General features: G+C 39.1%; 1 protein-coding gene across 5 annotated transcripts in view; it reads left to right on the top strand.

Annotated features, from left to right (window-relative positions):
* Cdkal1 (CDK5 regulatory subunit associated protein 1 like 1) overlaps positions 1 to 27,215 on the top strand; it is a 523,909-nt gene that overhangs the window by 139,891 nt on the left and 356,803 nt on the right. For all 5 annotated transcript variants that reach the window (XM_021225040.2, XM_021225041.2, XM_040755764.1 and 2 more), the window contains 2 exons: positions 4,208 to 4,304; positions 11,941 to 11,989. In XM_021225040.2, coding sequence (XP_021080699.1) covers positions 4,208 to 4,304; positions 11,941 to 11,989 — 146 coding nt within the window. The remainder of the gene's footprint in view (positions 1 to 4,207; positions 4,305 to 11,940; positions 11,990 to 27,215) is intronic.

The raw sequence follows: 27,215 nt of genomic DNA, 5'->3' as shown, positions 1-27,215 counted from the left end.
AAGATTCTCTACAAACTATTTCTTATGTTTGATATTCAGAAGAGGAGATAGCTGCTTTATTTTTATTTTCTGTGTCACTCAAGTTAATGGTCTATGCAGGTGCATGCCACTAGTCTTATTTAGAGATATGTTTCAAGAATATATTAACCAGTATATTAAATTAACTCTATATTCATTAAATTTTTAATTAACATTCCAGCACCACCTGAAAGGAAGACATGGTAATTCATACTATTTAAAACTTTTTTAAGTTATTATTCTTAGCATTCATATTTTGGAGGATAAAAGCTTTTAAGAGTATCTGTGCTAGTGACATATCAAAAGAAAAATAATTTCACCTTGTATTAACATGAACAGAGCTTATTAAAGAAAAGAACAGACTGTAAGAAGGGAATGTGTATAAAGGGAACATTCTGAGAATCTGCATTAATGACTGTCTTGTCCATGATTTTGGTCACATACAAGGTGTGGCATCAATATCCCATGGCTTGGCTGAGGTTTGGTTCAAATTGTACTTCTAGTCTGACCTGCCGATTTGGAGCCAAATTCAATTCCAGCTTGGAACAGTTCTTAGTAACTTACTAGATCAGGCCATTTCTGAACCTTTAGTACTAGGTTTTTACTTTGTTACAAACTGCCTGTTCTGTCTTGAGATGTGGCTAACACTGTCTTCCTGCTCTACTTTCTTCTCATTGTCCCTGATATGGCAACTGTCTTCTTTCTTTGCCTTTGTTTCTGTTTCTTTCTTCTCACATTTGCTAATAAAATTTTCTCCATGAAGGCTTTTTCTGTTGGCACATTAAACTGCTCTTTATGTCACCTGCTCATTTTTTTTCCCCTCTGAGAGTTGCATACTTGGTGCCAAGTTGCTTATGTTTTTTTACATATCATTCTTTATTAACATTGTCTCTTGAATTGCAGGCATGAGTCTTCATCATTTCTATATTTCCTTAAAAATCATTTCAGCTTGTAATGATAAAGGATTTCATAAAAACAAAATAGCCATTTTCCTTAAAAATTTTAGGTTTATTTAACTAGTTTATGTGATGAGTATTTCGCCTGCATGTATATGTGTGTACTATGTGCATACCTGTTACCCAATGAGGTCAGAAGGAGGTATTGGAGCCCTTGGAACTAAAATTACAAATGGTTGTGAGTCTTCATAGGGGTACTGGGAATTGAACTCAGATCCCTGAAGGCAGCTTATTAATGAGTTCACTAGACTCAAAATAAATGATAAATGGGTATTTTATTGGAGGACAACTTATACAGATAATAGTAAAGAACAGTCATAGTGTTCCTTCTTCAGAAGATGCAGTGTCTACCCTTCTGATGCTCTCCACAACCCAAGCAAGATTCCCTTCCCCCTCACCCTTCCTCTCCCCCCAGCGCTTCTCTACCTTCCAGCAGTCAGGGCCACACCTGGAACCATGCCAAAGGGGTGTGGCAACTAACACAAATTCACTGGCAAGAAGAGATGAGATGCTACTATAGCTCCCCTGGAAGAGCTATCTCTCTAGCCTCAGACATTTTCTTTGGGCATAATTATTGGTGATCTTTTGAATACTTACTTGGCTGTGATTCTGTATGATATAGTGAAGGTTCTCAAAAAAGCGCAATGTCAACTGTCATGTAGAGCTTGATAATGAAATAGAAAGATGTTTTCATTTGATAAGGAGTTTTATATTCACTATAAAATGTATTTGTTTACAGTGACATGCTTTTCCATAAAATGTAATCAGGTGGCAGAGAAGGGTGACTAGTCCCTTGGATGTACTGAGTCCATCAAGCATGGTTCTGTAACAAAATTATTTGAACAAGTGGCTTTCGGATTCCAATGGGAAACTTGTATCAAGAGACTCAAGATACTGAAACAGAAGATTTACAAGGGCTCGTCAGATAGTAAATTTATAGGTACCACAACCAATTAAAATATAGAGTGAGTTGTGAAGTCCACTCCCAATGGATACATCTACAAAGCATTCCTACATCTAAGGCTCAGGGAACATGGTAGAAGAGGGTTGGAAAGATTGTAAGAGTTGGAGGACTAGGGAGTTCGCCGTGATGTTATGTCTCCTTGTAACACCAGACGCTATACCCATACATACTCTCTTCATGACCATCCAAACATGAACCAAACAAGGATGATACTAATGAACATGCCTCAGCCTTCCTTCCACAAGAACTACAAGCAAGTGAATAAAGCTGAGAGTGGAAGAGGAACCCTCCCCAGGGAGGAGAACAACAATTAGTTATCTATTGCCAGATGGTCAGCCCTGAGAACATAAATACAAATAACATTGTATGGACTCACCAGATTATCGTTAGGAATATATATGTGTATTCAGATACATGATTACAAAAAGTAACATTTAATGAAAAAAGAGGCTATGAATTTGAAGGAGAATTGGGTGGGGCATATGGGAAGTTTTGCATAGAGGAAGCAGAAGAAATGTTGTAACTAAATTAAAATCTCACGAGTAAACAAAAATAGTAAATTTATACTCATTAACCCATTCTTTTAGCTCTTCTTGCACCTCCCAGAAGTTTTTCAATATGCCTTTTTATCACAAGGACCTAGTTCTCCTACCCCCATTTTTTCCCCCTTCCAATTTTGAATCTATGCTCTGAAAAAGTTGTCAAAAAACAACAGATACATGCTGAGTAATTGAGACAAGTCACTTCTTGACATATAGTCTAAAGTCATGTCTAGAGATTGGGCTGCAAGTACCTTAGCTTTCTCAATTGCTAGAGTAGCAAAGGGCCTAGTTTGGTGCATAAAATATGGCACCTAAGAATGCAGTAGTGTTAGAACAGCAACAACTTCTAAATTGAAGTTCTTGAGAAAGAGTTGAAGACATGCACCTTTAATTTTAAAACGAGCAAGGATATAGTTAATTCTAGGAGGTTTAGATAGACACCCGAGTCTCTTCATTGCTCTTAATAGCATAAAATCAGTGTTGCTGAAAGCACTGAATGAATGAGTGATGCTCACATACAGATAGGCCTATTCACACTTCAGCAATGAAATGCTTCGTAAAACAGCAGATATGCATTTGAACCAGTGTTTCTACTTAGAACCTACCTGTGTACGTCAGCTTTTTTTGCTGTGAAAAAATACTGCAGGAAATCAGTTTATAGGCAGAAAATTTATTTTGACTAGGGCTTCCAGATGATTCTTCTGTCAGTGGTCTGTCGGCAGCAGCACAGAATATCATGGTGCAGCAAAACTGCCCATATCTTGGCAGCCAAAATGGAAGAGGGAACTGGAAGCAGTGGAGGGATGGTCCAGGAACAAGGTACTTGTCTGAAGAACAAGCTTTCAAGGGCATACTTCCTGCAGTTAGTCCTGCTTCCTAGACTTCCATCACTCCCATATAACCTATATAATTATGAAGTCACTAGTGGATTAACCCATTGATGAGATCAGGCTTCTTGAATTGATCTTTCTCATCGAATTCCCAAGTCTGGATGAGGGAGCAGGCTTTCAACTCATCACCTTGTGGGAGTCATTTAAGATCCAAGTTGTAACATTATGCTATGGTATATAGATTTTACATCAAGGTTTATGTATTTTGGAAATACTTTCTTAAATATTCAAGAGTGACTATAAATAAATATGTGTAAAATATGTACATTATGCATGTGTGCGGATACATATATTACCCAATCATTCTTGCTGTAAACACAAGAAACCAGTAACTATGGGTTGTCTAGGGAAAAGAAGTGGGCAGGGAGTTTGAGAATTTCCAGGATATGAGATATTTTATTTTCTATTCTTCTCTCCTATTGGAATTATTTTGAACTATACTTTATTTCTACATTAGGCAAAATCTAAGAAAGAATATGAACATTTATGTGCATTTTTATTCACATTTTAAACATATGACTTGTTTGATGCCTTAGCCTATTTGAAAAATAGATTCTTGCAAATGGTTCATATGGAAGTTGTAAGTTCTGTATGATTGTTTTGTTTAGTAATATGACGGTAATAGAAGACATTAGTAGACAACATGCATTTGTGGTATGAGAAATAGGACCGTCATACATAAGTTTAATGATGAATGTTTTCTTTAGCCCATGGCCAGAAAACCTTGGTTCATGTTAGATGGCCTTGTTAATTGGAGAATGTAGGTGTACTAACGCCAATTTCTAAGGCTATGTTGGTGAGCAGTAGAATTCACAAAGATTTTCTTCACTGTTACAGAAAAGCTCAAGAGGAGAATAAGAAAATTGTCCTAGCTGGCTGTGTTCCTCAAGCCCAGCCTCGACAGGACTACCTCAAAGGATTGAGCATCATCGGGGTAAGTTGGACCTGACAGGTAAATAGAACATCATGTTCTAACTCATTATACTTTCTCTCTCTAGTTTACTTATGTCTTTTCTAAACATACTGTCTTTATCTTCTCTGAAATTTTGTCTTGTATGTGTGACTTTTCACCCCAACACACACATATACATGCACCCCTCCCACACAACCCATAATGTAGGTTTTCTCACTGAGAAACTAGCACTGTAAAAAGCCACACTATGAGGTTTATGCCTTGTAATAACCTGATCTTCATCCCCTGCTATTGCTCTCCAAATCATACCAAATTTCCTGCTGCTGTGCTCCTCTGGACGTAAATGTGTGGTTTTACAAAGCTGTGTTTTGTTATCCTCATCTCTAGGTCTCAACTTGAGTGTAGTGCATACTCCATAGCTCTCTCCTGCTATATAGTCCTCCAGGACCCCATCTCTGGTGCTTTCGTTTACTGTTTGCTTGTTGCCATGTCTGACGTAGCACAGAGTTGGGTTTTGAAATATGATTGTACATTTAGGTGATTTTTTTTCATACAAAGCCCATTGCTCCAATTTCATTATTCATACAGGATATCCTTTTCATCCTTTTAACAACTGTGTGTTTCTCTGCTCATGCACACATAAGTGTACCCATTAAGTGTTTGTTGACTTATTTGACCAAAATATTTTCCTTTGGCTTAACTGTTGGCCAGAAAGGTTCAAGAAGCCCAGAGACTGGTGTTTGCCTTAGTTTACAAGATGACACAGTGCAAAGCTTCTTATACTGTGGGTTGTGACCCATCGGCTCGCAAATAAATGTGGTTGGGGTGGTCATGAAAAATTTGGCAAGCGTGAAACATTTCTGAATGCCTATTAGCTAAAAATAAGTTCAAGTCACTGTGTAGGTAATCCACAGTGTTCTAGCAGGGTTTGCCTGGGCTTCATCAATTGACTTTACTGTAGCCTTGGTTCTGAACACATTTGTGCACTTTGTCCTGAGGATGCTGTCAGGCCCCACAGTGCCTATGAGTACTCTGCCTGAACTACCTCAGCTAACATTTCAGACTATATGTACTGTGCATTTCTTATACATACAATGCTTTCTGAACTTCCAGAAAAGTAACTATTGAATTATGGAAAATAAAGATGCTTGTCATTTTCCTACTGTGATTCTTCAGCATCTCTCAAATCAGTATATCTTTGTATCTTTGGATTGTTTTTTTTTTTGATAAGCAAGCCCCCCTCTCTCATTAGTATGCAAAATTGCTTTCATTTGAAATAAATAGTAAATTTATATGCTGAAAAAATGTTTTAAAATTTCTCTATTATCAGCAAATGTTTGCCTTATATACCTATTTTATAATGTATATCTTTATCCTCAGGTTCATCCAAATAATTTTTAGGCAGTCATAGGGGAAAATGTTTAAGAAGTTTGCTAGAAAGTGTAGTTGGTTTAGTCAGTATTTCTTTACCACATGGTTGCAGTTTTTTTCTTCCTGCTATTCTTCCAAAGATCTGCTCAAGAAACTCACCAATGATCTTGCTTTATTTTATATAAAGACAGGTGAGGTGGCTCAGCAGATGGGGTGCTTGCTGTCAAGCCTAATGTTCTATGTTCGATCCCCATGTCCAAGCTAGCATGTAGCCTGAAACTAAGGAATTGCTTAAGAAATTTTGGCTTTGTCATTCTACACATTGACTTGTCTATCAGGTTGTTTAGGAAAAAGATATTCATAACCCCAGATGCATGCTGGACTAGTATCTCTGACAGTCAAGTGCCCTTTATCTGGTCTCTTAGGGGCACAGGCATGTCGACTTCTTTTCTAGTGCTACAGGAAAGTTGTCTTTGAGGTGTTCATTGGCTTCTACCAGTTGAACTGCAGAGTAGACTGCTGATATCCAATTGCTTAAGCCTGACTGTTCCACATAGCTCTTTTAATTCAAGCTAATCAAACATTCATTGCTTTAGCTGAGTATGTAGTGACCACAGGTGGGTGGTAAGTGACACAGAGGACCACACAGCTGTGAGGATCTCTGTCTCTGCAGAAAGTCCTATTCTCAGCAGTTGGGAGATGGGAGAACAGCAGTTTTCATTTGCTTTAGGTGCCAGCATATTGGTTTTTTTCTTTCTGTGTGTTTAGTTATGAATGTAATGTTTTTTTCTGAGAGCAGGATAAAATATTTTTGTGGGCTCTTTGAAAGTTCCTCATCAGAATGACTCATTAGTGTTATTTATGAATTGTTGTTCACTGACTTCTTTCTTCCTTGTTGAGAACATGTGGAGTCAGTAATAGAACATGTTGTGTGTTGTCCACCCCACCCCACCCCGTATATTTATAATCAAGTGCCTGAAGGGTACAAGATATTGTTTTACCTATTTTATTTGAATTACATGCTGTTGAATAAGTTTTTGTGTATCCGGGGCTGCAATTTATGGTGCTGAGAATATCTTTCCTCTTCTTCAAGAGAAAATCCAGTCTTTTGTGCACTCTTTAAGGGGACTTTGGATCTGTTTTCTCTGTCTCCTTCTGCTACCTGAACTGATTTTGGCCTAACTTCTGCCTTTTCCATGTCTGCTTGTTCTTGTGGTCTCTCCTCTCTGCCTTTTCTCCACTTTATTTTCTCTGCTGTCCTCATCACTGAAAATGGACATATAATAGTTTCCCTAAATTTCATAATGAGCTTCTTTTCTGCTTCTTTGTAATTAAGTAAATAGGATGCTTTTCTTATTCTGTTTTTATATACACTTCTTTCTGGTTCTTTGTTCCTTATGGATGCCAAGCCCCGGATGTCTGTAGTTTCTTTGAGTTCTGAGGTCTTTGCTGTCCTTTAATCTGCATTTTTGCTTAAGCTGTAATTTTTTTCTTTAATGTCCTTCACATGTAGAACATTTGGCTAATTTCATCTTTTTTGTTTTTAGATATAATGGCTGTTTTGAAATAAAGTTCATGTACCACACAGCACATTCAATCACAGTGTGTAGTCCTGTGGTTGTAGTTTATTCAAGGTGTATGTCCATTTGTGGAAATGCTGTCAGAACACCTTTCACTCCTGGAAGACACACAGGGCTCCTTAGTGCACCTTCCTGTTTCCCCATGGGCTCATCCATGGGGTGTCACTAACCTGCTGCCCCTCTGAAGTTTTCTTTTGTGAACTTTTCATCTAATGGGGTTGCATTGTGTGAGGGCCACCCTGATTTCTCACCGTGTGTAATGATGTAGTACGCTCTTCTCCCTTTTATGACTTACTGTTTCATTATCAATGGGGGATATTTGAGTTGACACCCTTTGGTCATTATGAATATTGCTGTGAATGGTCCTGCACAGGTTTTCATGTGTATCGGTTTCATTTCTCGTGAGTAGATTTAGGCCTGCTGGGTTATATGATAACTGTGTTTAACAGGTTTAGGAAATGTCAGACTGTATTCCAAGGAGGAGCAGCAGCAACCTCCAGCAGCAGGTGCCACTGCTTACGGCACAGCTGTCAAACAGGCCCCATATGCTGGGACCATAAGTCCTATGGGGACTGGAGTTACGGCTCTCTGGTGGCTAATGTTAAAATTCTCAGGCATAAGTCACTTGAGACCCTTTGCCTTTAAGGCTTGACAACTCTTAGGAACTTGTTCACTGGTGGGGGCCAGAGCTATTTTACTTTCACCAACTGTCTGTCTATTCAGTCTGAACTCATTGCTCTTTCTTGCCTTCTCTTTTGTCATCCTTCATTCTCTCTCTCCTCTATTTCTCTCAGGTTTTTGGTTTTTACGAGACAGGGTTTCTCTGTATTGTTTTGGAGGCTATCGGTCCAGCCTGGCTTCGAACTCACAGAGATCCGCCTGCCTCTGCCTCCCGAGTGCTGGGATTAAAGGCGTGCGCCACCACCGCCCGGCTTCTCTCAGGTTTCTACCTTGGTCACTATCTAGCTTAAAGGAAAAACAACTTGGGATAGGCACTTTAATAAGTGCTTAAAATCATTAACATTAGTTTCAAAGGAGCTAATGATAATTTAAACATGGAGTAGGTACTTTAATAAATGTTTAAAATCATTAACATTAGTTTAAAGGGAGCTAACAATAATTTAACAACACTAAATTCTTTATTCAGTGTCCCAGAGAGAGGTGGATCCTTCTGCCTCAGAACCACCATCCAATGCAAGGTTCTCATTGGCCTATGGCTCTGTTTTCCTTATGGAGTTCATAGTTTAGCTTCTTAACTCTGTAACTGATGACTGCCACATTAAACTGCTTGCCCTCTTCCTTATCCCGTTTGTATGCTTAAGAGTCAGTGTTGGATTCTGTCCAAATCTATTTCTAAGCATGTAGGAAAACAGTTGTGTTCTGGCTCTGTCGCCAATTTACTCCATACTTTTCTCACTTTATTTGCTATCTGCTGTTCTCAAATGATACCTTGGCTATTCATCCATATAGAGTACATAATTTAGCTAGGTCCTTTGCTTCTTACCTATGTCCAAGTCCCAGGCCATCTGAGTCACTGTGTGTGTTGTGACTTGTACTTCTTCCTGTGTCAAACTCCAGTGGGAATCACCTGTATGCTGTTTCAGCAGTGTGTTTCTATAAGCAGATGCTAGCCCTCACTTCTCTTCACAGGTCCTGAATAGCTGAGCACACACTAATTAAAACCTCCTATGTTTTCCCTTCTCTCTACCTTTCTTCCCTCCCTCCTCCTTTAGATAGGCTTTACTCACTCATATGCCTTCCAAGTTTCAGCTGAGCCCGAGTGCATAGTCAACTGGTTTCTTCCATTTCCTTCTATTCTGTGTCACCAGTATCTCCACACACTATTTGTTTCATTGTGCTATTTGTTAGACACTTGGTGCGTGCCAACAGACTGAGAGATGGACTGAACAAACCTCAAGTCAGTCAGTTTAACTTGAGAAAACCTAATCTGCTTGTGAAATCTCTAATTTCAACTACGAAGTTTTACACATCCCTCATCCCTCATTCTCTATCCATCTCTGTTCTTATCGTATCTTTCTCACTCTTAGCAGCTTGTTAGTTTATTGGAAAACATGGAGACCAGTGGACGAGTTTGTATCTCCTGTGCTCTCTAAAGGAGTGCCTGCTCTGCTTGCCCCGCTTCCTGCTCACCTTTGACTCACTGGGAGATTTTCCATTCTTCTTGTTCCCCATCTCCCTCTCCTTCTTCTCTTCACCTCCCCAACCTCCTCCTACTCTCTCTCTTCCTCCTTCCAGCTTTCTCTCAGATTTTTAATATATGCCTGTTCTCCAAAAGAATGAATTTCATAGCAACATTTTCCTCCATGCATATAACATACTTTGATCATATAAATACCTCTAGTACCCTCTTTCCTTAACATTCTTCTGTTCTTTAATAGTCCCTGAGTTTTAAAAAAGTCTCTGTTTTGCCTTTTGTGCTTTCAATCTTTTGTTTCTTCTTAAAATTATTTGTCCCACTTTTAACATTTCTCTACCACCTTTCTTCTCTTTGTAGTTAAGCTATTAATAAACAGTCTTAAACCTAGACTGAAATACATAAAATATTACTGTTACTCCATTACATAATATTTTTTTTATTTGTGACTTTATCACTGTGCCTCGATCTTTTCCTAATGTTTCAAAAGTCCACAGGCTGGACGTCACTGTATTTTTCTTCTGTAGTTGATAAAGGCTGCTGCCTCCGAAGAGCAGGCAGTGACAGTACATGGGCATGCCTCTTCATTTTTGTGTGTGTGAGACACTGATATCAAAGAAATACTTTTCAGTGCCATCATATGTATTTTTAATACATTCTGTGTAAAAGGTTCTTCTTTCTCATCCCAGTTTAGGTCCATCACTTAACTGTGGTATGATAGTGCTGGTTTTTTTTTTTATCAATATTATGTGGATGAGTGCATGATCCCTTCAATGAATGGGATGCGAGGCAGATGGTAAATGAGTACCTAGATGTGTGGATGATGTTTATATACACACTCTCTTCTTGATTTTGTTCCTTGTCCATGTATATAAACACCTTTCTTATGGTTTGTTGAAATGAAATGAAAATGGCCACAGAGAACACATTCGTGCACTCCATAAAGAATCTTAGTATCTAGTTTTCATAATGGTTATTTTGTTTGTACAGCAGAAATAGAAACTGAGCCAGCCATGGCAACATGTGGTTTCATCCTAGCACCATTGGGATGGGGGAGGGGCGGGGGCAGTGGCAGGCAGATCTCTCTCAGTTTGAGGCTAGTTTTGTTTACAAGTTTACACCAACCAGAATTACATATTAAGATATTTTCAAAGGGGCAAGGGAAGGTGGGAAAAAGGGTTGTTATAGGTTGATTTAGTCCCATTTTACTGTTGTAGTTTGCTTTGCTTTCATTTCCTGAGCCCTTACTTCTCTCTCTCTCTCTCTCTCTCTCTCTCTCTCTCTCTCTCTCTCTCTCTCTCTCTCTCTCTCTCTCTCTCTCTCTCTCTCTCTCTCTCTCTCTCTCTCTCTCAGAACATTGATGATTGGAGAAATTTTAGAGGATTAATCTTAAGCTATTTGACTTGCTTCTCTAACTTCTGGGATCATGATTTTTATTTTATTTTACTGTCTTCATTTCATTCTAAACTCTTCTGTGTTCCCTCAATTTTCTTAGTGGCTTTTCCTGCTTTTGTTCAGAAGACACTTTTGGTTCATCACTCCAATTTATTATCTTTCGCTGTGCTCCTGTAGCACTCTGGGAATTCTTCCCTGGTCACTTGTATGTGGAAAACAACCTTTGCTATTGCTCTTGGGTACCCTGGGCACTGGTACAGGATTTTAAAAATTGATAATAAAGCAGTAGAGTTCCCATATATCTCCTTAATATTAGCACATTCAGTTGTGTAATCTGCCATTTTGTATCCTGTAACTTGCAGCTTTGTAGGAAGAGACATATTTTAATTAAAATTAGATGTGTGTTTCAGCCCGTATTGAGTTTATGTGAATAACTATTGCCTGCCTTTTCCTTGGAAGACAGGAACAAGAGCAAATGTCTATTGAACCAGTTAAGAACCAGTTAAGACCCTGACAATAGATCAAATATACAATTCAACAAAATTGTAGCCTTAGTGCACTAGTGGGTTTATTACTTTATTACAGGGGTTACTTAACAAACAGGTGCCTTGTCACTGAAAATCCCATCCCTGTGTGGGGAACAACTCACCAAAGCCACAATTACAGACCTCCCTTTCTCACCAGCAGCTGCTTACTGCATGAACTTTCTCAGCCCCCTTCCTTTTCCCAGGGTACTGTTCCAGCTCCCAGTAATGGTGATGCAACAGGAAAACACAGTTCCCAGCTGACTGTGCCATATTGTGTGATGTCTTCACTTACCATTGGAAGACACGCTTCAGTATTTCACAGGAGAGTCACATAGATTATTTTTGGTTGTCTTCTTCTTCTTCTTCTTCTTCCTCTCTCTCTCTATATATATATATATCTATATATATACATATATATGTTTAGGCAATTGTGTATATAAAATTAGGTAATTAAAATAAAACCTCTATCTTATCCATCTATTTTATGTGAGAGTGCTGGAGGAACACAGACACAATATTAAGTCAGTCAGATAAAGCCTACATCAGCATTCTTAGAAAATGTACCTTGACTCCGTCAGACATGTGATTGCATTTCCCCTCTCTGACTTCTAATCTTTCTCCTTTCCCAGGTTCAGCAGATTGACCGTGTGGTAGAAGTTGTGGAGGAAACAATTAAAGGTAATGGTGAAATGTAAGATGAGCAGGTGCATTTTCTGAACTAAAATTCAGTTAGCACTTACTAACCATTTTTATAAAAGATGTTATTATAGGCTAAAATCACATATTTTGTCCTTGGACTCACACAGTAGACTGGGATATACATATAAAATTTAAGATATATATATATATATATATACACACACACACATATATATATATATCTTAAAAATTTGTATAAGACACTGAAAAGAAATGAGCAATGAAGTCATGAGAAGACATCGAGGATTTGCATAGTAGGTGGGGTAATCCTTAAAAGCCATTTACTATGTGATGTCAACTATATGTCATTCTGGAAGAGGGCAATTACAGAAGCCATCAAAGCCTAGAGGTGTAGGGAAGATTTGAGGAAACAGAACGCAGGAGGTATTTGGGCAGTGATGCTTTTGACGATAATGTGATGGTGAACATCTACTGTCAACTGTGAACCCTAGTGACCTGCCAGTGTCAGCTCCATCCTTAAAATTCCTACCCCTGCTGAAGTTTGCTGGCAGTGGATGATGGAAGCTCTTTGTTTCTACTCAGTTTATCTGAAGCTTCTCTGAAATAGAAAATGTATTTTAAAAATGAGTGGTATTCAATAGTGAGCTTACCTAGAGGTATGTAGAGGTAAGATTCCAAACAGAGGCCTTTTCCAGGCCAGGTTGATGAGGGATGACTTCTGACTGATGAGTTTGGCCCAATGTAAATTCACTGGTGAGGCTGTGTTGAGTTTAGTTGTGAGAAATAGTAGTAAAGATGAGATAAGTTGGTGGGAATCTTCCTTGGCTGTTTGGAGGATGGAAAGCGATGACTGTCGTGCTAGGGATCTAAAGAGAGGGCTGGAGGCTGAGGCATGGTGTGACAGGTTCACTTACTAGGTTTGGGCACTGAACCCTGTAGAGGTTAAGTGACTGACTGAGTTGGCTTAGTCATCTGACAGTGAGACTGCCTTCATCATAATACGTAAGAGATATTTGTTTTTTTCCTCCTATTTCTACTGCCCTCACTTCATTTAGAGAGCCCAAGCCAGAGAAAAATGTGCTCCCACACCTTTAGCAGTGAGACATTTGTTGATTTTCTTTCAGCACATTATTTTTCTGATGCTTAATGTTCTCTCCAGCTGGAGAGGATTCGGAGTTTTTTCTCCAGACTTTTCAGCTACTTTGCTTTTATCTTAATATCCCAAACAGAACTGCGTAACCTCTGTTTGCCTCTTTCGAGCTATTTTCTACATTCAACTCTGTCCATTCAGGTTGGCATTTATTTAAGATCCTTGTTTTCTGGTGCCCAGGAGGACCTTTAAGTTCTGTTGTTCAGTAGAACATTTGCTCTCAGGATCCCAGTAGCATCCTTGCTTTCTTGTATCTGTTATAATACTCAGTTTCTGGAGCCCAGTGGGACTCTCATTCTCTGGTGTATACTGGAATCTACACTCTTTGGCATCTAGTGGTATTTATCTAATTGTGGGAGGTGGCTCTCTCCTTCCATCATATGGGTCCTGGGAATTGAACTTGGGCTGTCAGATTTGCAGGCAGGTAAATTTACCCACTGAGTTATCTTCCTCCTTAAGTTTTACTCTCTCTCTCTCTCTCTCTCTCTCTCTCTCTCTCTCTCTCTCTCTCTCTCTCTCTCTCTCTCTCTCTCTGTGTGTATGTGTGTATGTATGTATGCATGTATTTTGTTGAGGGTGTTATGAAACCATTAAAGGGATTGTGAGATCTGATCTTAAGGGAGGGAGGGAGAGAGAAAGAGAAATGAATGCGCTATGAATACAAAAAGGGACTATTGGATAAGAGGGTACTCTTTGTGTGGAATAAGGGGTTTGGGGTGGGGAGGAGACCATATATGTACAAAAATGCCATAATGGCTGTATTACTTTTTACTCTAATTTAAATGAATGAACACAAACCTGAATAAACAAATGCCACTACCTGACGGTCAAATAGTCCCACCTTTCTTCCCTGTTTAAATATTGATTTACCGACTGCCAGGCTGAGCTTACATGCTAACCCTTGTAAAGCATAATGTCTAGTAACATGGGAAGAAGAGACTCCAAGTTTCATTAATAATCTTAATGAAAGACTTTGTGGAATCTGCTTCAGTAAGCCAATTTCCGTTTGGATGTCATTGGTTAAATGCCTCAGTGCTGCTTATTTATGCTTTCTGTGTAGTATGCTCAGATACGGCAGTTTCTAAGATCCATGTTCTGATTTCTGCATCATATTGCTTTGATGAATATTGTAAGGCATAGGTTCCACAAAGAATTGTATTTCATATAAACTTTATATTCTTCACTCTAATAGGACTCATTTTGTAAAATACAATAAGTTCTGACTCCATTACCAAAACATGTTTACTCAACATAAATAGCTCTAACCTGCTTTTTATATACACTGCCTATCCAAAGATAGATGGACTATTTTGTCAGCAAAATGCTTTCTGTGCAAGCCTGGGAGCCGTATTTTGATCCCCAGAACCCAAAGGGAAAGCTGGCAAGGTAGCATGTTTTTGTAAACCCAGCTCAGGGAAGGTGGATGGATATAGGTGGATCCCTTGGGGTTCCTGAATCTGCATTGTGAGTTTCAAGCCAGTGAAAGAGCCTGTCTCAGTAACAAGGGGGGCGGATGGTATAGGAGCTCTTTGTCTCCACATCATACTCACACCCCTTCTGTGTGTACCCTTATACTTGTTTATACGAGCGTGCAACACACACATATATACACACGCTTTTCCTCCATAGTATTTTACCAAAAATAAAAACGTAGGCTAGCTTGGTATTGGCGATTGACCTTGTCATTCCTCATTAGGTTCCCGGCATTGAGAGCTGCTGTTATGGCTGGGTGTTATTTAGGGTCCGTAAGACAGAAAACCAGCTGGGGTTCTCCTAGCTTTTTACACACATGGTTATGTGTCCAGGATCCTGAGAGTCTTACTTACCACCTACACCTCCTTTTCTCCTCATCACCGCACATGAATGACTTCATAGGGATCACCTTGAATCTATAATCCTGTATTTATTTAGATAAAAAAATCACTTACAAAATTGATTTTCATTATCAGTGTTTTTTGTGTGAAAATGGAAGCTTACATTCATTTGTAGTGTTTACATTATTAGCAGGTCTTGATAGGACTACACTTGCATTCATTACTGTAGCAACTGTAATCATCACCTTGTCTTGCTCTTGGTATCTTTTCTGTAGACTTCAATTCATTTGTATTCTACCTGAAGCCTGGTCACACTGATTAGGCGCTGTGCAGTGGCAAGTCTGAAACCTTGCTCTCTGGTTCTAAAGCCCATGTTCTTTCTGTTCTATGACACTGCTTATATGAACAGAGGGAAGTGAGGAGGGGAAGACCTGTTTGCTATAATCAGCCCCCCACCCCCATCGTTAACTTTGCTGCTCACTTTTTCTGATTCATGTCCAGTCTTAATATGAGGGGAGGTACTTGTCTTACTGCAACTTGATATGCCATGTCTGCTTGATATCCATGAAATGTGTGCCTTTCCTCAACAGTAGTGAATGAGGAGTGGATGTGGTAAGGTAGGGTAGAGGGTTCAAGGGAGGGGAGAGGAACTTGGAGAAGAGGGAAGGGAAACTGGGATGTTAGAAATAACTTAAGAAACATAAAATTCAATGATATAATTTTGAATATTTTAATAATAAAACCTATATTCAGAAAAAATTAAGAATTTATTTTATTGACTGATTATGACCAGCGCATGACAGATTTTATCATTTGTACTTCATAAATGCTACTTAGAGCTATCTTCCTTCTCAAAGGTTTCGCTTTTCACCATGCGGCTCCTTCATATCCAGTCTTAATAAACCTTTTCAGTGGAATTTGGTTGTAGTGATAGGCTTTTTACTTGATTGGTTTTAAGGAAAATTAGCAAGAAGCTAGAGCTCTAGGAGAGTGTCCTGCTTACTCTGCCCAGGTGACAGGGGAGTGACTCCGAGTGTCCTCTCTGAGACAAGGTCTGTCACTGAACCTGGAACTAGTTGTGTTTTTGACTTGGGTAGTGGTCAGCAAGCCATATCCATCCTCCTGTCTGTGCCCTTCTCCCAGGGCTGGGGTTAGATTCTGGAGCTGCCACAACTGTTATTTTGTATGGGTACTAGGGATCCAAACTCAGTCCCTCATACCTGTGCATCCCTGTGGGTTAAAGTCTTAAAAGTTAAATGTGCCCCAGCAATTCCCAAAGTCATGTCATTTTCTAGCAGCTAGCTCAGCTTCCATTGTTGGCTGTGCTAACTTTAGGATGGTAGCCGTGAGCATGACATGGATGCTGTTTACAGTAACAGAAGTGTCTATCACTTTATTGGTTCAAATACCACAACTTTATAGCTCTTTAACACATTTCTAATTCAGGAACGTCTTTTCCTAGCAAGACAGGGAGTGGTCTGAGTGGCTTGAATTCAGGGTGAAGGTTAAGTGCTGAGGCTCCTTCAGGACTGTTTTGGCTGCTGACAGTTTGGATGGGCACTTGAGTTGGATTGTAGAGAATTAATTGACACCTCACACTTCTTCTTCCCTTGTTATAAAAGGCATCTCTGCTTACACAAGAAGTAATTAAGACATAAGATAAATGTGTGTTGTAATTCACCTGCAGAAGGCCTTTCTGTGAGAATAAGAAGACTTGTTGCTTAGGTGTGTGCTCTGTTGTAGTAGGCTGTCGATTAACCTAACTTTGATTATTTTGAGCTGAGCCTAAAGTAGTATGTGATGGAAGCAGAGTGTCAATAAGAACCTCCTGTTCCAGCAATGCTTCCATTTTCCTTGTGAAGTTCTTTCTTCTCCACACATCAGTTTCACACATTCATATTGTAGGGCAGGCACATTTTTCTGTGCAACATGAGTCTTGACATAAAATAAACTTCAGGTTTGCAGAGACTTAACCTGTGTTCTCTGATCTTATAGCTTCTTCCCAACTTACCTGCCTACCAGGAAAGGTCTTTTTTTTTTTTTTGATTAAATAATTTAATCCATGTTAAGTGTATGTTTTTTTATTTATTCTTTAGGAAAATCATGCAAGCATATGATGTGTTTTGGTTGTATTTATCTATTTCTACTCAAATTCTTCATAGTTTCCTCTTACAACACTCTCCCAGCTTCAAGTACTTTTTTCTTTTTAGCTACCTACTGAGTCTAATAGTTCTGTCTATATATTCATTAACATGGGACTACACACTGAGCATGGTTAACCTACTCTGACTATATCCCTAAAGAACACTGTGTGTCTGTCCCCCAAGCAGCCATTTGCTGTCCCTCTTCCATCCAAGCTGGAATGTTGACTGGATTGTTGCTATGTAAATCTTGTGTAGACAGCCACAGCTACTGCGAGTTCATCAGCCCTGCTATGTCCACAAGGGACGACTTTGTTCCAGTCCTTCCTGAGAAATTGCTTTTATAGTCATTTTTCCCTGTCTTTTCTGAACTTTTGGAGGCGAAGCTATAATACAGATGTCTCATTTATGTCTAAGCACGCCACAGACACTTGTTCTATGTACTTTGGCCGGTTGTGAGTTTCTGTATAAACTGTCAGCCACTCCACTAAGATGCTTCTCTGGTTGGCCTTGAAAGCTTCACTAATCTATGGATATATGCATACCTATTCAGAGGCCAGTTTTATACGATGTCCAATAACAAAATAACAGTGATAGTTTCATCCCCAGTGCCTATGGACTCCCCATGAGTCCTTGGCCAGATATGCCAGGCATTAAATTCCATGAGAAAGTGGTTGGTTATCCCGTAACATTTGTGTCACGTTTACACCAGTTGGCGTATCTTGCTAGGCCAGTCATTATTGTAAGTTGCAGGTTTACTGCTGGATAAAACCGTTGCTGCTCTGTACTGGAGAGATGGTTCAACAGTTAAGATACTGGTCGCTCTTCCGGAGGATCTCGGTTCAATTCCTAGCACCCAGAGGGCAGCTCACAACTGTCTGTAACTCTAGTTACAGAGGATTAGGCACCCTTACACAGACATACATGAAATTAAAATAAATAAAAAAAATAAAATTAATTTATAAAACAACCAACCAAACAAAACTACAAAAAACCTGTTGCTGCCATTTATTCCCCAGCAGCCTGCATAGCACCATCTGGCAGTACGAAAACTAGTCATCAGGGAGAAAACTTCTTGGTCAGTACCGGCTTGATTTCTCCAAATCCTATGACCTAAGTATATGGAGTCCTCAACAATCAGGTGCCCACAAGTTTTGCATTATTTCTGTTTTGTTAGGTCTAGAAACTACTGTAATGAGAGAGAGAGAGAGAGAGAGAGAGAGAGAGAGAGAGAGAGAGAGAGAGAGAGAGAGAGAGAGAGAGAGAGAGAGAGAGAGAGAGAGAGAGAGAGAGAGAGAGAGACTGACCAACCTACCACTGTTACTTCCACAGGCTTTCTTCCCCAATGCTTGCTTATGTTTTGACTTCTTTCATTTCAGTATGTTAAGGAAAAGACATTTCTAATAAATGTATTGCATGTCTGTGTTTGGGAATGTGCATGGTGCACAGGAAGTCAGAGCTGTGGATCTACTTGGAACCATAGTTACAAGCTGTTGTGAGCCACCTGATGTGTGTTCTGGGAACTAGATTCAGATTCCCTGACAAGATGGTACGCACTCTTAACTGCTGAGCCATCTCTCCAGCCCCATTGTATCGTTTCTAAGTGCTATCACGCTAGCTACCATTAATTTCTTCTTTCTTGAGGAACACACCATTTTGTCTTAGTGGTTGAATGGGAACTTGAGTTGTCAAACCAGTTTTAATATTCAGTATTCTTTTTTTAGCCTCAGCTTGTGAAGAAGCTGCTGCTTTTGTTGAACTCATTTTATTTTTCCTTGCTCAAGATGAAAATATTTGAAAGGAGGTTCATACTTTTGTTGTTGATATCTGAAAGTGCCCTGCCACATCAAAAGTGTTAGATATGAGGAATTATATTGAATGGAGTAAAGAAAAATTTTGACTGCTCTCTGCTCTCTGGCCCTTGTGTCACTTTGGATTGATTTCCTAGGAATTTTCCAGGAGGTTGAGTCGAGCCTTAGGATTTGGACCTGGCTTCTCAGTGTGTGTCTAATAGCTCTACATATATGCCAAGTCAGCAGTCAGCAAGAGATTAAGGAATCGTGGCAGGAGCCACAATTGTCGGTGGTAAGCTGGATGGTCATTTAGCAAGGGAACCATGGCCTGGCCTCTAAAATTAGGCGGGTTGAATGAAGTCTTGAAGGGAAAGTCTGACTGGTGGATGCTTTACACAGCCTTCAGAAACAAGAAATGAAAGACAAAAATATACAAAAGAAGTCCCAGTTTCCAGATTGCTGATATTTTTACAGCATGTAATGCTGCTCCAAGTTCATGTCTGAAAATGAGAAGAGGGAAGATGTTGATGTATTGTACCACAACTTAGTCCGTAACTAATAAATACAAGTTTTGGGGATTATCGTGTTTCTAACATTTTTTACTGTGTGTATTGGCTTGAGAGTCAGACACCTGGGTTGCCTTCCTTCTTTCATAAAGGCTGTTAGAACTATGGGGTTTGATCAGAGTTTGCTCTGGATCCACAGACAACACTGAGCATTGATGCAACTTGTATAGTGACTATTGCACAGATCACGGATGGCTTAGCTTTTCTTGAACCAGGTTTAGTATTATCAATTTGAGATTATTGTGTCATAGTGAATCATAAGCAGCTTCCTTTTGGGTTCAAAATTCCATAATCTATAATAATGAAATTGTGTCATGAAAATTTTCAGTGGACTAGCTCCAGTGTAAAAGCCAGCATGGAACCACACATTTGAAACTGGTTTATAAATAGCTGTTGAAAGGATTTGGGGCTTATAATTGAATTTATTTTTTACAGTGTTGAATTTTAAGTGATATTTAAACTTATTAGCTTAGAGAAGTGTTTATTAAAGATGGCTAGTAATCCTCTGCACTATATATGATCACTGTATAGAAAGGAGAAGTGGGATTGTATTTAAAATGAAAAAGAGAGGACCCTGGAAGCTCACTGCTTTTGTGGGTGCCTTCCTACATGTGGTGCTGCTTCTTTTCCTTCCAATATTACAGTTGCATGTCCTTGTTTTGATCTTGTTCCATCTTCATCAGTTTCTCCACACTGTGCATGTTAGGAATCATCCTTGTCACCCTGAACATCATTCTTCCCATCGCTTTCTCTATTTCTTTAACAGGTGCTTGATATAAAACTGCATATTTTGCTCTTCATCTCTGTTAACCTCTATTGTTTTGATTTCATTTTTCTCCTATCCTCAGTCTAGTCAAAAATGTGATAAAATCCCAGTCAACCTGTCCCCATTTTTTTGTTTTAAAATGTCTTTCCTTGCCTAGCAGTGTGGATGGATTCCACTTTTAGAGATAGAGCCTTATGCCCAGGCAGGCCTTGCACTGGTGATCCTTCTCCTATATCCTCCTGTGGTACCTAGGATTACAGGCCCATACCAACAGGCTGTGCTAGTAGTCATACATTTTCTATCACTGTGCTAGACATTAATGCCTAACAAGAAAGGATCAAGTCAAGGCCCAGTGTGTTAGTGTTTAATTGTAGTCTTCACTTCATGGTCCTTTTGTGAATATTACATCTTCATTTTTATGATTTGTGTGCCCCAAGATTCTGCTCCTCCCCCCACCTCCATTCCCTCAGCACATTTCTCTGGTTCCCCCTTATTTCCTCTCAAAGGAAGACCTTGTTTATGGCATCTCCTTCATGTTATTCTTTATGTTTTCAAATTTTGGTTTGCTTCAGAAGGCAACAATATCGATAGCCTCACATGAAATAATTTGGAGTGTGTGTATTCTGACTATGGCCTGTGGAATTGATGAATATTTTGAAATGATTTCCTTTGAAACAGAATGTTAAAGAGATAATATATCACTAAGAAGAGTTTTATTTTGCTAGTCCATTTTTAAGGCAATTATGCTGTTTCCTTCCTTTAGTCTTTGTCTATATATAGCAGCAACTTTTATGTTTTCTATTTTGTCTTTGGTACACTAGCAGAAACTAGCCTGTTGTTGGACGCAACACTTTTTAGCGAGTCATTGGATTAGAAAATAACTCATTATGTCATTGCATGCAGATATGCTTCTCTATTTACATGCAAATAGTGAAGATGAATAATTTATTGAATATTATTAGAGTAGGTTCCATATTATAGAGTCTCAGTAGGACATGAGGAAACTTGCCTGGAGCTCATATAAAAATGGCTCTGCTTTTATAGTCTTTCTTAACCTTTTAGACTTTCTCTCAGACAACTGTTGTGTCCTTCCACCAATTTTGTCCCCCTTTTCATTAGCTGAATCTTGACTGAGGAATTCCTCTTATCTTGAATAGCTATAGGATTTGTTAGCTAAATCCTTATTAGACGTTGGCTATACTTAACCTTTAGAATAGACATTTTCAGATTGAATGGACATTTCCTAGTGTAATGGTTAGTGCAGCAAGTCCTGGAAAGCTGTTTCCTCAGATTTTTAAACATTATATCTTTTTGAAATGGAGACTGATGAAACATGTATCATTGCTTATGCATTTGAGCTTATTTTAAGTGATTTCTTTGAAAAAGTTGCATTTGATTTACTGTTGGAATGATTATGTGTCTTGATCCACAGGACGTTCCCACAAAGCAATGATAAAGCTGAACAGATTCCCACAGAAGCCTGCTTTACTCTGGAAACTCACCACCAAAAGCATTCAGCCATAAGTTGAGAAATTATTGTAAATATTCCTGAAGCTTGACTATGAAGCTTGTATGTGGTATTTGTACTTGGGCTGATCCCATGTCCCTTTTTTATGCTATGGACAGGAATGCCATACTAGAAGAAAGTATACCATGTAACCTGATGTCTTTGTTGCCCTTACAGTGACAGTTCCGTTGGTAACTGTTAGTTATACAGTAAATATTTTGATGATCAGTGAGAAAGGTGTATGGTTCTGTTGCACTGAAGCTGTTGAACAGTTTGATTCAAGCTAGATCTACCATCAGGTATACTAGCCATGTATTTAATAGGGAATTCAATTTTATGAGACAGCAATGGTAACCTAGAGAAACTCCCAAAAAGCTTTGCATTGAGTAGACGGTGTGGGAAGGGCTGGGAGTGGGCCTAACCTAACCAATCTTATCTGCCTGTGTGCACATTGAGAAAAGGCCAGAGACGACCTTGGGAGCTCAGGTTAAAGTAAAATGTAGGACTCACTTGACAATGGCTCATACTCTTGTCTCATTGGTCCATACACAAATCCACAGTAGATGCTACAACTCTTATTTGCACATGATGTTTGAACAAATATGTAATCAGCATTTGACGAGCCTCAAATTGTACCTATACAGAGTTGACCCCTCGAACACCATGCTTGGAAGAAAAAGAAAATAAGCAACCCTTCCAAAAAAGAAGGAGAAGAAAAAGAATAAGCAGAAGCAGATGAAACAGCAACAGCAGGGACATCAAGAGCTATCAATTGTAGAGAGAGTAGAATTCCTAGATTTAGTTCATAAAGTTACTGCCCCAAAACGGTATTTGTTGGAAATATAGATTTGATACAATAAATTATCTAAAATGCCTGGCATTTCACATTACATTATAGGTTCCAAGAGACAAGGTGTAACCAATTCACCCCAAACGTCCTTAGTACTAATTATCCTTAATTTTGTTGAACACATGTAGCATTTAGCTGACAAGGATTTAAAAGAACCAAGTGAAGCCATATTAAGAAAAATTAAGAAAAAAATGACTTGAACACATTTTAGAGAGTAAAAATTTAAAAACAAAGGTATTGTCTGCAAATGAAATGAGCAGTATCTGAATGAGGTGTTCATCGGAACGGCCCAATTTCATATTTTCCATGGCAGGAGGGAAAATATCAGTAAGTTTGAAGATGGATTTAGAGGAGTGAGTCCATATGAAGAACCTAAGTAGAATGAACACTACTCTGGATGCTGATATAGGGATATTGACTGAACAGCACTGTTCATTCTGTCTGCTTGGGGGTCTTTGAGACCCATCCTCTTGTGTTGAAAGGTAAGCCTGTGCAATATTGCTTTTGATCGACATGGTTAGAATGGCCATGCTCATTTTTGAGGATGCTTACAGATGGGGTTGGCACATGACTTGGGGGGAGTAAGTAGTATCATTTACTATAAATTGGTTGGCTGTCTCTTTAATCCAGGTCCTCCTTTGTCTGGTGACCTAGATTAAACAAGAAAGTTAGAGGAATGCCAGTGTTTAACTGTGTTTCCAAACTTCTTTATCTTCAGTTCTTGGACATTGCAAGTCCAAACTGGCTGGCATTTGAACTCTGACACTCCTTTCATCTGTCTACTGGGCTCTTGGCATTTGGTTTCAGCATGATAAGTACACTGTTAGTTTTCTTGGCCATGAAGCATTTTGGTGTGAATTGAGCTATGCTATTGACTGGTGTGTTCATCTAACTTATTCCGTTATTAATAAAAACTCTGGAGTTAGAAATTGGGATCAACACCCAATGAATCCAAAGAGCAACAGAGGAATGCTCACTTGACTTTACTCTCCACATTTCCCATAGCAAAACGCCATTGAATTTCTAAAGCCCTCGCTACTACTTCCTGTGCATCTCTCTATCCAGATCCCTGGGTTCTCCAGCATCTCTATTGACAATTCTGGTCAGCTAAGCATTGGCTCTGTTTTCTGATTCAAGGTTTAATTTTACAGTGCAAGCAAGTCTTCTATAACATTTCTCCCTTTTTGTCTGAATGAAAAAGGAAAGATTTCAATTCTTAACAGTAATACCATATACAATAATAACAACAGTCAGGTCTTGTCAAAATAAAAAGGGAAGGTTTTAAACTTAAATGATGTGATATTTTGTTTGTATCCTGAGAAATGTGGGTGCATCAGATAACACAGTAAAACTGTATACAGTAAGAACTACTACCAAGTAAGAATTATATTCACAATGTCCAGTCCATTTGTTTTTGACAAAAATCAGAGAAAATATTCATTATCTTTCCTATCTTGTAAAGTACAAAGTTTTGTAAATAATTCCCTTTCTACCCTAACTTGTATTACCAACACAAAACTCTTTTTAGACCTCAAAACATTTTTTTTTAGTTAATCAACTTGAGTTTTTATGTTCCTCAGCCTTATAAATTTATACGTCTTTTCTGAGTTTCTTCTCTGAATTTGGTAACAAGAAACACTTTAACCATAGCTCTCTCATCTTTGAGCCAACCAGAGGTTCTAGAAGGATATATTACTTGAGTAAACAGGAAGTGCAGAGCTAGCAACTCAAAAACTAATACAAATGACAGAGACATTTGGCTGCCTGGACAGTTACCCAAGGTTCTTTGTCAAAGTTGGGTCATCTGTCATTGACTTACAGGTCTGTCTTTCTTTCTTTCTTTCTTTCTTTCTTTCTTTCTTTCTTTCTTTCTTTCTTTTTTTGTTTGTTTGTTTGTTTTGAGACAGTTTGCTCTGTGTAGCTCTGGCTGTCCTGGAACGCTCTCTGTAAACAAGGCTGGCCTCAAACTCACAGAGATCTTTCTGCCTCTGACTCCCTGAGTGCTAGGATTAAGGGTATGCTCTAACATCACCCAGCTATGACAGAGTTTTATATGAAGCAGGAAATTTAAAGGACTGTCCTGACTTGTCTTGGCAAAGTTGTTCAGTATCCTTCTTTTGTGTCCTGCTTGTCCAATTTGGACAAACTACTGTCAGTAGTTGAGGCATGGGCAGTCTCTTGCCCAGTTGCTAAGTTTGCCACAATGAAAGCAAACTCCATATGGAGGCTCTTTGATGTCCTTAATTATAGATGGAAATCTCTGTCTTGTCCTGTCCTGCAGCCACTCAGTCCCAAATAAACACCCAGAGGCTTATATTAATTATGAACTATTTGGTGGATTGCTCAGGCTAATTACTAACAAGTTCTTACAACATAGGTTAATCCATAATTCTTATATGTGTTTAGCCATATAACTTGTAACCTTTTTTCAGTGAGGTTATTCTCATTTTGCTTCCTCTGCATCTGGCTGGTAACTGCATCTCTGCCTTTCCTCTTCCCAGAATTCTCCTAGTCTGGTAGCCCCACCCAGACTTCATGCCTAGCTGCTGGCCATTCAGCATTTTATGAAACCAATATGAGTGACAAATCTTTACAGTGAACAAGAACATTATCCTACACCACACAATCATTTTTTTAATTATTATTATTTTTTATTTAGGCTAGAAACAATATTGTTTCACATGTCAATCTCAGCTCCCTCTCCCTCCCTGCCTTCCCCACCCTCCCCACCAGGTCCCCTAGTCCCCCACCCAATTTCCACTCCGATCCCCAGGGAGGGTGAGGCCCTCCATAGTGGATCTCCAGTGACTGTCATTTCATTAAGGGTAGGGCCTAGACCCTCCCCCAAGAGTCCCGGCTGAGAGAGCCTCCCATATTGTGGCATGGGGACTCAAAGTCTATTTGTATGCCAGGGGTAAATACTACCCAAGGCCCCACATATTACCTAGGCCTCCTCACTGACACCCACTTTCAGGGGGTCCGGGTCAGTCCCATGCTTTCCATACAGCCATCAATATGGGGTCCAAGAGCTCCCCCTTGCTCAGGTCAACTGATTCTGTGGGTTAAACCAGCCCAGTCTTAATTCCTTTGCTCATCAGTTCTCCCTTTCTGATACTGGATTCCAGGAGTTCAGTTCAGTGTTTGTGGGTGTCTGCCTCTGCTTTCATTAGTCACTGGATGAAGGTTCTGTTTCCTAGACTCTCTGACAGTAGGATTGTAGGTTGGCACTCCCCTGATTCATGTCTAAAATCCATAAATGAGTGAGTACATAACATGTTTCTCTTTTTGTGACTTGGTTACCTCACTGAGGGTGGTTTCTTCTAATGCCATCCACTTGCCTGCAAATTTCAAGATTCCATTGTTTTTCTCCGCTGAATAGTATTCCACTGTGTAAATGTACACAATATTTTTGAAGTAAATTGGTGCTGTCAGAAGTAGACATGTCTCACTGTCATGAACATCCTGTTATAACATCTTAAATTATGTAGGTCTCTGAAGTGTTGGAAGACCATCTATCTATGTAAAATGTATCTGTTTGATCACAGTAATTCTGTTCTGAGTTGCCCATTAATTTAACATCTGTTTAACATAAGATGAATGTACACCACATGAAAGCTTTTTATAATATGTTCAAGTATAAAGCTTCTACAGAATTCCAGTTAACTTCTGCATGACATTGGGGTTGCCTATCGTCTGGTGATCATTCTTGTATGGTATCTTGATGGACTCAGGTGGGTTTTCTAATAACCCTGTGCCACTTCCTCTTCAGTGTCATGCTGCAAAGGTGTGTGGCTGGTTCTTCTCTAAATTCCTCTGTCTGTGAATATTTTTCTTAGTTCCATTAGTAGGTCTTTCTAAGGCTTGTATCTTAGTAGTAACATTTTTCACATTTGGCACTGATATCCAAACACTTTTTAAAGGGTAAGATATGATTTCCAAACTGATAATAAGTTTAGTTGGCATTATCTTATTTCCAGCTAAGTTTATTATCCCCTCATTTAATCGCCATTTTCAAATCATACATTGTCAACTACATAGGACCCTAACTGCCTGCACTGTAGTATTGTTCCCCATTCTTCAAGTGGGAAAGACTGTTTTCCTATTTTTTTTTTCCTCAAGATTTTCTGTGTTCCACCAGCCTGTGTTGACAATGACAGCCTAGGTGGAGCTGTGCTAGTATAGCACACTGCAGCTGTGAGTGTGTGTGGTTGCTGTGTGCGGTTGGCTCTGACTCTGCTGCATAGCTAGGCAGAGCATGCAGGTGATCCATGGCCAGGCTTAGGCTAATAGTTGAGAACTTGAAGTTTATTAAACTAACAAACAGTTTTTTCCAAAAGACACCATCATGAAAGTTAAAATATAATGTTAGAATGAGAGAAAATACTTAGTAATTGTATGTCTGATGAAATTGGAAATATATTATGGTCATTTCTTAGCAAAGAAGTTATTTCTGTAAATTTAAAATATTTTAAATTTAAATTAGAAATAAGCTTGCTTCACATGTCAGTCCCACCTCCCTTTCCCTCCCCGACTGGTCTCCCAAACCCCCACCCAATCCCTACTTTGCTCCCCAGGGATTATGAGGCCCTCCATGGGGAATCTCCATTGTCTGTCATCAAAGAAGTTATTTTTAAGACAGTAAAATACAAATTCACTA

The sequence above is a fragment of the Mesocricetus auratus genome, unplaced genomic scaffold (genome assembly GCF_017639785.1).
Source record: "Mesocricetus auratus isolate SY011 unplaced genomic scaffold, BCM_Maur_2.0 Super-Scaffold_100013, whole genome shotgun sequence".
NCBI lineage: Eukaryota > Metazoa > Chordata > Mammalia > Rodentia > Cricetidae > Mesocricetus > Mesocricetus auratus.
This window is presented reverse-complemented; position numbering and strand designations above follow the sequence as displayed.